The 13,063-nt window shown below is 40.6% G+C and overlaps 1 protein-coding gene across 1 annotated transcript in view; it reads right to left on the bottom strand.

The window, feature by feature from the left end:
• macf1a (microtubule actin crosslinking factor 1a) overlaps window positions 1-13,063 on the bottom strand; it is a 389,896-nt gene that overhangs the window by 11,802 nt on the left and 365,031 nt on the right. The window contains 8 exon segments of the mRNA XM_062047376.1: window positions 2,490-2,522; window positions 4,217-4,279; window positions 4,572-4,689; window positions 8,457-8,474; window positions 12,198-12,272; window positions 12,384-12,538; window positions 12,607-12,769; window positions 12,839-12,987. Coding sequence (XP_061903360.1) covers window positions 2,490-2,522; window positions 4,217-4,279; window positions 4,572-4,689; window positions 8,457-8,474; window positions 12,198-12,272; window positions 12,384-12,538; window positions 12,607-12,769; window positions 12,839-12,987 — 774 coding nt within the window.

The following is a 13,063-nucleotide window of genomic DNA, read 5'->3' as shown; positions in this document are numbered from 1 at the left end:
GGTTATTTATGCCTCATATAACCTACACTTATTCAGCCTGTTGTTCACTATTCTTTATTTATTTTAAATTGCCTTTCAAATGTCTATTCTTGGTGTTGGGTTTTATCAAATAAATTTCCCCAAAAAATGCGACTTATACTCCAGTGCGACTTATATATGTTTTTTTCCTTCTTTATTATGTATTTTCGGCCGGTGCGACTTATACTCCGGAGCGACTTATACTCCGAAAAATACGGTAGTATTACTGTTGAAGAAAAAGCAAACGTTGTGATGCGTCTGTGAAATTAATACGCCGCCGTATGCTTAAAATGAGCAAGATACATAAATATTACGTTATGCCTGTGCCTCTTACATTACATATATGCTTATAGCCTGTATATTAAACGTTGGCAGTGTTTGAATGTTTTTTTTCAAAGCGGAATAGAGCGACTCCCATTGGCTAGTTTGTTAGCGGACTTCTGCTAGCATTTATTTAGGAGTTAGAGTGAATTAAAAAAAAAGTATGTGTGCTTGTCTTACATAAGGAATGTGAATGATAGACAAAATTCCCCCCAAAAAGTGAGGTTCCCCTTTAGCTGCCCCAAAGAGCGTCTCACTTAAGAAGCAGGAGGTTATATGTACCTCGAAAAGAAGTTAACCCTGAAACCTATAATGCAAAATTCAGAAGCCAGTGTTTTGTTCAGATTGCTTAGAACAGAAGTGTCCCTTTACATACTGAAACATCAAAGGATTTACACTATTTTTATTAATGTAACATTTTGAAATATAATAAAAAAGTTACATACCTATTGTTAAATACTTTTCTCTTTACCTTGTGCCTAATTCCTCTCATTTTTTAAATGTATTTGTGTGCTGCAGGACAGTAAAAAAAACAAACAAGCCATGGGCCGCACTTTGGATAGTGCTGACTTAGTCTAGACCTACACTAGACTGGTATCAGCTGGTGTTGTAGAGTGCATGCAAAAGCAACAGGTGGCGCTGTGTAGGCCTTTGTTTTTGGCCATTAGAAACCTGGAGAAAGTCATTTCCTGTAAAGGCCTCATTGACAAAACAGTACTTTTTTTTTTTTTTTTTTACAATACTTTTTAAAAAATGTAGGTGTGGACACGACATTAAAGCAGCCATGTCGGAAGACACACAGGGCGGGACCGCTCGGGTCTTAAACACTTGACATACGGTAGGGCTGGGCGGTATGGCTGGGATCTGTATCACGATATCAGCATTTTTATAATCAGCCGATATCAATAATTGTTTATATTTTTTATGACCTATCAAAAATAAAGACCGGGGAAAAATATATTAAATGTAAACATTTTTATTTTAATTGTAACCTTCCTCTGATTATAATCCTCTCAGCTATCAAGGCAGAAAGGAAAGGAAATGTCAACACAAAAAATGTAAAACAATCAATGTAAACACAATTATAAAATCACAATGAAAACTTAACAATAACCTCTTAAAATTATGGAATTTGTAAGAAATACTTAATAAAGTAGAACAAAATAGTGCAAAGTAAATGTAAACCGAGAGAAACCCGACAAGAACTATTTTCTGCAGGTTTAGTGCCAGGAAGTTACAGCTGTGTAACATTTAATTTGGTCTTTAAGTGTGGAAGTATTCAATTAAGTATTTAATTGATGCAGTAAGTATTATTTCAATATTATTACTGCGTGGGTTCCCTACGGGTACTCTGGCTTCCTCCCACCTCCAAGACATGCACCTGCGGATAGGTTGATTGACAACACTAAATTGACCCAGCACCCCCGAGAGGGAAAAGCGGTAGAAAATGGATGGATTATGGACCAAATTAGTATTATTTTATAATTTTTTTGTTATATTTTGTCATTTATTTTATTCATACAGTCCTGCACTTTAGTTGCATCCTACCTGTTGTTTTCATATACCCGATTAGGGAGCGGACGAGGGTTAAACAGAAAGGAGGCGGTCCACATCGGCCTGGCTACGGTCCATTTGAAAAAATCCCCAAAAAGTGCCAAACAGTCCATGTGACTTTTCTTCTTTTATCCACAATTTCTTCATTTTTACTTTCTCTTCTGACTCCATGCAAAGAATCAACCACAAGACAACAAGAATGCGCAACCAAACCTGATCGTTGATACTGTTACCTGATTGGCTGTTAGAGTGATCACTTCCTGCGTTGCTCGGTTACCAGAGAACGTTTTATCAAACGCTTTTTTAATGATATCGATCACATGTCTATCGTGACATAAATTGGTATCATTTTTATCGCCCAGCCCTAAGACGGTGATGCAACCCTTTTTCACCAACCAATAAGAGTTTACATGTCAAGACCAGGGTGGGAGGAGTCTTTGAGCAAGCAGCGCAAACATCCACCACACACACACACAAACCTGACCGCAGCTACACATACACACACACACACACACACACTTGTATAGAGAATTAAGATGGAGGGTGTTAGACAGCCAGATGGAAGGATGGAGAGGGAGAGGAGCAAGTGTAGATACCTCTGCAGCAGAAATAGCCTGGAGTGACTGCCACTGAGAGACACAGGAGACAATGTGAAACTACTGCATGCTCACACACGCACACACGCACGCACGCACGCACACACAAGCACACACACACACACACACGCGCACACGCACACACACACACACACACACACACGCGCACACGCACACGCACACACACACGCACACACACACACTGAGGGTTTTCAACATATAAACAGGATTGGGAGGACAACCAGTTAGTCTGCGAGGAGACGAAATAGACGGATGTCAGGAGGGCACATGAAGAAGGAACAGAAAAGGGGTGAAGTGTGTGTGAGAGTGAGAGAGAGAGAGAGAGGGAGAGAGAGTAAGAGAGAGCGGGGAGAGAGAGAGTGAGACAGAGACAGAGAGCGAGAGAGAGGGAGAGTGAGAGAGAGAGAGTGAGACAGAGACAGAGAGCGAGAGTGCGAGAGAGATAGAGAGAGACAGAGCAAGAGCGAGAGAGATAAAGAGCGAGAGCGAGAGCGCGAACAAGAGCGAGAGCGCGAGAGAGAGAGAGACAGAGAGCAAGAGCGCGAGAGAGAGCGAGAGAGAGACAGAGAGTGAGAGCAAGAGCGCGAGAGAGAGAGAGAGAAAGCGAGAGAGACAGAGACAGAGAGCGAGAGCGCGTGAGAGAGATAGAGAGAGACAGAGAGCGAGAGCAAGAGCGCGAGAGAGAGAGAAAGAGAGAGAGAGCGAGAGCAAGAGCGCGAGAGAGACAGAGACAGCGAGCGAGAGCAAGAGCGAGAGAGAGAGAGCGAGAGAGAGACAGAGAGCGAGAGAGAGACAGAGAGCGAGAGCGCGCGAGAGAGAGACAGAGAGCGAGAGCGCGCGAGAGAGAGAGCGAGAGCAAGAGCGAGAGAGCTAGAGCAAGAGCAAGAGCAAGAGCGAGAGCGAGAGTAAGAGCGAGAGCAAGAGATAGAGACAGAGAGCGAGAGCATAAGAGAGAGAGAGAGAAAGAGAGAGAGAGAGAGAGACAGAGAGCGAGAGGGAGAGAGAGAGACAGAGAGCGAGAGAGAGAAAGAGAGAGAGAGAGAGACAGAGAGCGAGAGAGAGACAGAGAGCAAGAGAGAGACAGAGACAGAGAGCAAGAGAGAGACAGAGAGCGCGGGCGAGAGAGACAGAGAGAGAGAAAGAGAGAGAGAAAGAGAAAGAGAAAGAGAAAGAGAAAGAGAAAGAGAAAGAGAAAGTGTTTTAATTTCAATTTCAATAGGTGCTTAAGTTTGATACATTTTAATTGTTTTGATCCTTACTTGAATGTATACATATGCATCTTTATTTAAATGTTTTGCACAACTCTATAGTTTACCTTATTTTATTACTTTTTATTATTATAATCTTATATTTTAAATTAGTCTTAACATTTTTTAAAGCTGTAATGTGACACAGCTCTGTTCACACACATCTTTAGTATAATAGACCTATATTTTAATTGCACATACTTTTAATTTCAATAGGTGCTTAAGTTTGATACATTTTAATTGTTTTGATTGATTGTTTTAATGCTGGCTTTGGCAATGTAAACGTTTGTTTCCCATGTCAATAAAGCCCCTTTGAATTGAATTGAATTGAAATTGAAAGAGAGAGAGAGAGAGACAGAGAGAGAGAGAGAGAGAGAGAGAGAGAGAGAGAGAGAGAGAGAGAGAGAGAGAGAGAGAGAGAGAGAGCGAGAGCGAGAGAGAGAGAGAGAGAAGTCCAACCTATACGGGATGAGATGGAGCTACTGGAGTCGGAGCGGAGGATCTTAAGTCCGGGATGTTGCACTGGAGGAAGAGAGGAAGGGAAGGAGAAGAGAGGGAGGAGCATGCATCATGCAATACTTCAACTACTTACTAGTTTGGTGTTAATTAAAGAAGATGAAGACAAAGGTGAGACCACCAAGCTGTCCAGGTGAATTTTGGAAGTGTTAATACCGATCGATGCAATAAAAAAAGAATGGAGGACATCTTTCTTCTCTTTGATGGACGGGAAAGATGGGGGAGGACGACCGCCAAAGGCAGGCCTCTCTGCCGCGACGTGAAGACTGGTGGGGGATGGGGGGGGGGGACCACTCACCTCGACACGGATCGTTCTTGACCAGGAACTCGTCCAGGGCCATCCAGCCTCCTCCCACTCTCACCATGACGGTGCTGCGCAGGATTCTCACCAGGCGAAGCTGCTGGGAGTCGCCGAACTGCACAGACGGGGGAAGAGGGAGAGGAGTCAGGAGAGGAACTGTCGGGGTGTTCCTGCACCAGCCAAGCAGCCAAGCCCCGCTTCCTCCATGCCATGCATGCTCGGCAAACATGCCGACTCGTCATGTCGGACTTCATGTCGCAGCCAAAAGCAGACCCCAGCAGCAGCATCATTTCTTCACCAGCGTCAGTTCAAAGCTCACAGACTTGAGGAATTATCATCATGAAGACGGTCAAACCTGCTTCCATGTTGCAAAGACTGCTTGCCCCTGACCATTCATTTCACTCAAAGACAAATGTGTCCATTTTCAGCCCACTGCTGTCGTGCTATATAGCAGTTGCTTTCTATTCATGAGATAGAAATGACACTCATTTGACGTTTTCTTCTATAAATGTTAAATCTACACGACGTTGGTTAATTGTGTTGCCAAACGGGAAACGAAAAATGCTCGTACCAAAAGCTTAAGATGATCGTACTTTAAGGAAAATGATCACACACGCCTACTTTGACATTGTGCAGATCAGATCTGTAAGACATGGCAACAGACCGTGTATAGCACAGTTATCAAACTCGAAGCCCGGGGGCCCGATCTGGCCCGCCATATTATTTTATGTGGCCCACAAATAATATGCGTACATATAGCACCGTAAATTCCGGACTATCAGCTGCTACGTTTTTCCTAGATTTTGAACCACACAGCTTATAAAACACAGCGGCTACTTTATGGATTTTTTCCCCATAAATGTGTGTGTATATATTATATTAGGGCTGCAACTAACGATTAATTTGATAATCGATTAATCTGTCGATTATTACTTCGATTAATCGATAATCGGATAAAAGAGACAAACTACATTTCTATCCTATGCAGTATTTTATTGGGGGGAAAAACAGCATACTGGCACCATTCTTATTTTGATTATTGTTTCTCAGCTGTTTGTACATGTTGCAGATTATAAAGGTTTATTAAAAATAAAATAAAAAATGTTTTTTGTTTTTTTTAAATAATAATAAAAAAAGCCTCTGCGCATGCGCATAGCATAGATCCAACGAATCGATGACTAAATTAATCAGCAACTATTTTTATAATCGATTTTAATCGATTAGTTGTTGCAACCCTACATTATATATATATACACTACCGTTCAAAAGTTTGGGGTCACCCAAACAATTTTGTGGAATAGCCTTCATTTCTAAGAACAAGAATAGACTGTCGAGTTTCAGATGAAAGTTCTCTTTCTGGCCATTTTGAGCGTTTAATTGACCCCACAAATGTGATGCTCCAGAAACTCAATCTGCTCAAAGGAAGGTCAGTTTTATAGCTTCTGTAACGAGCTAAACTGTTTTCAGATGTGTGAACATGATTGCACAAGGGTTTTCTAATCATCAATTAGCCTTCTGAGCCAATGAGCAAACACATTGTACCATTAGAACACTGGAGAGATAGTTGCTGGAAATGGGCTTCTTTTCACCTATGTAGATATTGCACCAAAAACCAGACATTTGCAGTTAGAATAGTCATTTACCACATTAGCAATGTATAGAGTGTATTTCTTTAAAGTTAAGACTAGTTTAAAGTTATCTTCATTGAAAAGTACAGTGCTTTTCCTTCAAAAATAAGGACATTTCAATGTGACCCCAAACTTTTGAACGGTAGTGTATATATATTGTTTTTGATTGATTGAGACTTTTATTAGTAGGTTCCGTACAATTGACCACTAAATGGTAACACCCGAATAAGTTTTTCAACTAATACTAACTAACACACACATATATATATATATATAATATATATATATATATATATATATATATATATATATATATATATATATATATATATATATATATATATATATATATATATATATATATATATATATATACATATATATACACATACATACATACATACATATATACAGTCGTGGTCAAAAATGTACATACACTTGTAAAGAACATAATGTCATGGCTGTCTTGAGTTTCCAATAATTTCTAAAACTATTATTTTTTTGTGATAGAGTGATTGGAGCACATACTTGTTGGTCACAAAAACACATTTCATGAAGTTTGGTTCTTTTATGAATTGATTGATTTATATGATGGGTCCTGGTTAGCGCCTTGCATGGCAGCTCCCGCCATCAGTGTGTGAATGTGTGTGTGTATGGGTGAATGTGGAAATAGTGTCAAAGCGCTTTGAGTTCCTTAAAAAAAAAGGTAGAAAAGCGCTATACAAGTACAACCCATTTACCATATTATGGCTGTACTGAAAATGTGAGCAAATCTGCTGGGTCAAAAGTATACCGTATTTTTCGGACTATAAGTCGCAGTTTTTTTCATAGTTTGGCCGGGGGTGCGACTTATACTCAGGAGCGACTTATGTGTGAAATTATTAACACATTACCGTAAAATATCAAATAATATTATTTATCTCATTCACGTAAGAGACTAGACGTATAAGATTTCATGGGATTTAGCGATTAGGAGTGACAGATTGTTTGGTAAACGTATAGCATGTTCTATATGTTATAGTTATTTGAATGACTCTTACCATAATATGTTACGTTAACATACCAGACACGTTCTCAGCTGGTTATTTCTGCCTCATATAACGTACACTTATTCAGCCTGTTGTTCACTATTCTTTATTTATTTTAAATTGCCTTTCAAATGTCTATTCTTGGTGTTGGGTTTTATCAAATACATTTCCTCCAAAAATGCGACTTATACTGTATATGTTTTTTTTCTTCTTTATTATGCATTTTCGGCCGGTACGACTTAATACCCCGAAAAATACGGTACATACAGCAATGTTAATATTCGGTTACATGTCCCTTGGCAAGTTTCAATGCAATAAGGTGCTTTTTGGTAGCCATCCACAAGCTTCTGCTTGAATTTTTGACCACTCCTCTTGACAAAATTGGTGCAGTTCAGCTAAATTTGTTGGTTTTCTGACATGGACTTGTTTCTTCAGCATTGTCCACACGTTGTCTTTACAATGCTGAAGAAACAGGTCCATGTCAGAAAACCAACAAATTTAGCTGAACTGCACCAATTTTGTCAAAAGGAGTGGTCCAAAAAACCAGAAGCTTGTGGACGGCTACCAAAAGCGCCTTATTGCAGTGAAACTTGCCAAGGGACATGTAAGCAAATATTAACATTGATGTATGTATACTTGTGACCCAGCAGATTTGCTCACATTTTCAGTAAACCCATAATTAATTCATAAAATAACCAAACTTCATGAATGTTTTTTGTGACCAACAAGTATGTGCTCCAATCACTCTATCACAAAAAAATAAGAGTTGTAGAAATTATTGGAAACTCAAGACAGCCATGACATTATGTTCTTTACAAGTGTATGTCAACTTTTGACCACGACTGTATATATATACATATATTTTTTGTAAATACAATTTAACTGTTTTAAAAATATGTTTTTAGCCCCATAATGTGTGTATATGTCATACGTCAGCAGCCAAAAAGGAGATTTTCTGACTGGTTTTAAAAAGGTATTATGATTTAAAGTATATACCAAATAATATATTAAGAGAATCGTGTTAATCAAGAATAGATTCTAAATCCAAACGTCACCTCAAAAAAAATCGTAATCAAATTGAATGGCGAGGTGGCCAAAGATCCACCTCTTCTATTTATTGTATGTCTGGCAACGCTGGTTAGTCCACTGAATGACAGACAGCCCTGCATGGAGCAGTAAGCAGGTTTCACTCGTCCCATCACAGCAGCAGCACAAATTCACTTTACCTGGTTTCCGAGGAAGAACTAGAATAAATCCAGCGGACGCCGGTGCAGACAAAAGACGAGGAGAAAAAGAAAGAAAGAAAGAAAAAGAGCACGAGTGAAACAACAACACAGCAACAACAACAGAGGATGTTTCATTTGTGCGCAGGATCCTCACTAAACTATTTGGTCTTACTGGAACTTCTCGTTAGTTGGTAGTGAAAGTAGACACCAAATATGACAAACAAAGACAGCATGCAGTGTGTTCATTAATTCACTAGCACTTGCAGTGACGCCATTTTGTTAGCATGGAGCAGCTACCAGATGCTACATGCTAACTGGCTAACGTAGCGACAAATGACCTTTCATCTATTAAATAAGTGAATGTGCTGCAGTAGGTCGCTCCCTGCGAGAACGAGCTCATTTTAGTATCATCAGACCATGAGGTGATGTCATGAGGTAACAACAGCATGGGAGCATGAAGTAAAAGTCCGGTGCCATGAGGTAGGAAATATGGAGTGTACATTTAATTTTCATCTGACAGGAGATGAGACCATTAGATGAAACATGACACATAAGTATGAAGAATGATATCAGACAGTGACATGAAAGCATGAGATGAGACCAGGAGGTAAATAATGATGTATGAGACAGTGACATGAAAGCATGAGATGAGACCAGGAGGTAAATAATGATGTATGAGACAGTGACATAAAAGCATGAGATGAGACCAGGAGGTAAATAACGATGTACAGTATGTGACAGTGACATGAAAGCATGAGATGAGACCTGGAGGTAAATAATGATGTATGAGACAGTGATATGAAAGCATGAGATGGGAACAGGAGGTAATTAATGATGTATGAGACAGTGACAAGAAAGCATGAGATGAGACCAGGAGGTAAATAATGATGTATGAGACAGTGACATAAAAGCATGAGATGAGAACAGGAGGTAAAGAATGATATCAGACAGTGACATGAAAACATGCGATGAGACCAGGAGGTAAATAATGATGTATGAAACAGTGACATGAAAGCATGAGATGAGACCAGGAGGTAAATAATGATGTATGAGACAGTGACATGAAAACATGCGATGAGACCAGGAGGTAAATAATGATGTATGAGACAGTGACATGAAAACATGAGATGAGACCAGGAGGTAAATAATAATGTATGAGACAGTAACGTGAAAGCATGCGATGAGACCAGGAGGTAATTAATGATGTATGAGACAGTGACATGAAAGCATGAGATGAGAACAGGAGGTAAATAACGATGTATGAGACAGTGACATGAAAGCATGGGATGAGAACAGGAGGTAAATAATGATGTATGAGACAGTGACATGAAAGCATGAGATGAGACCAGGAGATAAATAATGATGTATGAGACAGTGACATGAAAACATGAGATGAGACCAGGAGATAAATAATGATGTATGAGACAGTGACATGAAAGCATGAGATGAGAACAGGAGGTAAAGAATGATATCAGACAGTGACATGAAAGCATGAGATGAGACCAGGAGGTAAATAATGATGTATGAGACAGCGACATGAAAGCATGAGATGAGACCAGGAGGTAAATAATGATGTATGAGACAGTGACATGAAAGCATGAGATGAGACCAGGAGGTAAATAATGATGTATGAGACAGTGACATGAAAACATGCGATGAGACCAGGAGGTAAATAATGATGTATGAGACAGTGACATGAAAACATGAGATGAGACCAGGAGGTAAATAATAATGTATGAGACAGTAACGTGAAAGCATGCGATGAGACCAGGAGGTAATTAATGATGTATGAGACAGTGACATGAAAGCATGAGATGAGAACAGGAGGTAAATAATGATGTATGAGACAGTGACATGAAAGCATGGGATGAGAACAGGAGGTAAAGAATGATATCAGACAGTGACATGAAAGCATGAGATGAGACCTGGAGGTAAATAATGATGTATGAGACAGTGACATGAAAACATGCGATGAGACCAGGAGGTAAATAATGATGTATGAGACAGTGACATGAAAACATGAGATGAGACCAGGAGGTAAATAATGATGTATGAGACAGTGACTTGAAAGCATGCGATGAGACCAGGAGGTAATTAATGATGTATGAGACAGTGACATGAAAGCATGAGATGAGAACAGGAGGTAAATAATGATGTATGAGACAGTGACATGAAAGCATGAGATGAGACCAGGAGGTAAATAATGATGTATGAGACAGTGACATGAAAGCATGAGATGAGACCAGGAGATAAATAATTATGTATGAGACAGTGACATGAAAGCATGAGATCAGAACAGGAGGTAAAGAATGATATCGGACAGTGACATGAAAGCATGAGATGAGACCAGGAGGTAAATAATGATGTATGAGACAGTGACATAAAAGCATGAGATGAGAACAGGAGGTAAAGAATGGTTTCAGACAGTTACATGAAAGCATGAGATGAGACCAGGAGGTAAATAATGATGTATGAGACAGTGACATGAAAGCATGAGATGAGACCAGGAGGTAAATAATGATGTATGAGACAGTGACATGAAAGCCTGAGATGAAACCAGGAGGTAAATAATGATGTATGAGACAGTGACATGAGAGCCTGAGATGAGATCAGGAGGTAAATAATGATGTATGAAACAGTGACATGAAAGCATGAGATGAGACCAGGAGGTAAATACTGATGTATGAGGTAAATAATGATGTATGAAACAGAGACATGAGAGCCAGAGATGAGATCAGGAGGTAAATAATGATGTATGAGAGAAGTGATATGAAAGCATGAGATGGGAACAGGAGGTAATTAATGATGTATGAGACAGTGACAAGAAAGCATGAGATGAGACCAGGAAGTAAATAATGATGTATGAGACAGTGACATGAAAACATGCGATGAGACCAGGAGGTAAATAATGATGTATGAGACGGTGACATGAAAGCATGCGATGAGACCAGGAGCTAAATAATGATGTATGAGACAGTGACATGAAAACATGTGATGAGACCAGGAGGTAAATAATGATGTATGAGACAGTGACATGAAAGCATGAGATGAGACCAGGAGGTAAATAATGATGTATGAGACAGTGATATGAAAGCATGAGATGACACCAGGAGGTAAATAATGATGTATGAGACAGTGATATGAAAGCATGAGATGGGAACAGGAGGTAAATAATGATGTATGAGACAGCGACATGAAAGCATGAGATGAGACCAGGAGGTAAAGAATGATGTATGAGACAGCGACATGAAAGCATGAGATGAGACCAGGAGGTAAATAATGATGTATGAGACAGCGACATGAAAGCATGAGATGAGACCAGGAGGTAAATAATGATGTATGAGACAGCGACATGAAAGCATGATATGAGACCAGGAGGTAAATAATGATGTATGAGACAGTGATTTGAAAACATGCGATGAGACCAGGAGGTAAATAATGATGTATGAGACAGTGACATGAAAGCATGAGGGAAGACCATGAGATGAGCGCTTTTTTCTCATCTGATACCACGAGTTGAGACTTCATGGAGGAGGTATGAAGACCACGTGGCGAGAAGTGGACATGAGAAATGGTTGTGAAGTTATTAGCGTGTTAGAAATACACTTACTAATATTGACAACAAATCTATAAACATTTATTTCCTATTTCCGTCCTTTCTATTCAGGCATTAGCTGCAGACGATAAACCTTTATTGTATGCATAAAAATAACTGTTAAATCCTGAGTGGGCGGAGCTTACCCGGTATTTGTTTTCCCCTATTTGTTCCACCTGGAACCTCTTAGCACATTTACACTGCGCCACCTGCCGAGTCACCTGGAGGGGTCACACACAAGAAGACACCATTAAACATGGCATGACATGGCATAGCATGGCATAGCGCCCCCCGCTGGACTGTACGTGTGTGGCGGTCTGTCTTTGACTCACTTCATCCTCTATCTTGTCTGCGTCCGTGGTGGGTCTGTAGGCATCTTTGTTTGGGTGCAGGGCGGCGACAAACTCGTAATAGTCGATGTAACCGTCGCCATCTCGGTCAAAGATGTCTGCCACCGCCGTCATCTCCAATCTGCTGGTCGGGAACTCTGCAGAGGCAAAACCACGACACTTGAACACGGACTACGCAGCACAGTAAAGGTGTGTGAGTACACACTAGACGCCAGAATGCCGTCGATGAACTCCTGGCGCGTGATCTTCCCGTCTTGGTCCTTGTCGATGCGTCTGAAGAAGTCCATGACGCGAGACTTCTTGTGGTTCATCCAGCGCATGTACTTCTTCCTCCACACGTCAAAGTCGAAGTTGGCGAACTCTTTGAGCTGCGGTCAAACGTAGCGTGTGAGGAGAGAACTTGCAACGAAGTGGAAGCCCACGCAGCCAAGGGGTACCTCCTCCAGCCGGTCCAGGGCATCGTTGAGTTTGCGCTGGCGGTCGAGCGCCAGCAGCCACACTTGCTGCCACCTGGCACACAGCTGGTTGAGTCGCGGGTTTGCTCCTGAAAGCTGCACGGCCGCCTGTTGCTGCTGCTGATTCTTGCCTAGAAGGACACCCCGGGTCAGAACAAACATCTACGGTACACTGGATCCTCCATTTATCAACTTCATTGGTTCTTG

Source organism: Entelurus aequoreus, linkage group LG05 (assembly GCF_033978785.1).
Source record: "Entelurus aequoreus isolate RoL-2023_Sb linkage group LG05, RoL_Eaeq_v1.1, whole genome shotgun sequence".
NCBI classification, from domain to species: Eukaryota; Metazoa; Chordata; class Actinopteri; order Syngnathiformes; family Syngnathidae; genus Entelurus; species Entelurus aequoreus.
The sequence above is the reverse complement of the archived record's forward strand: the minus strand, read 5'-3'. Positions and strand labels throughout refer to the sequence as shown.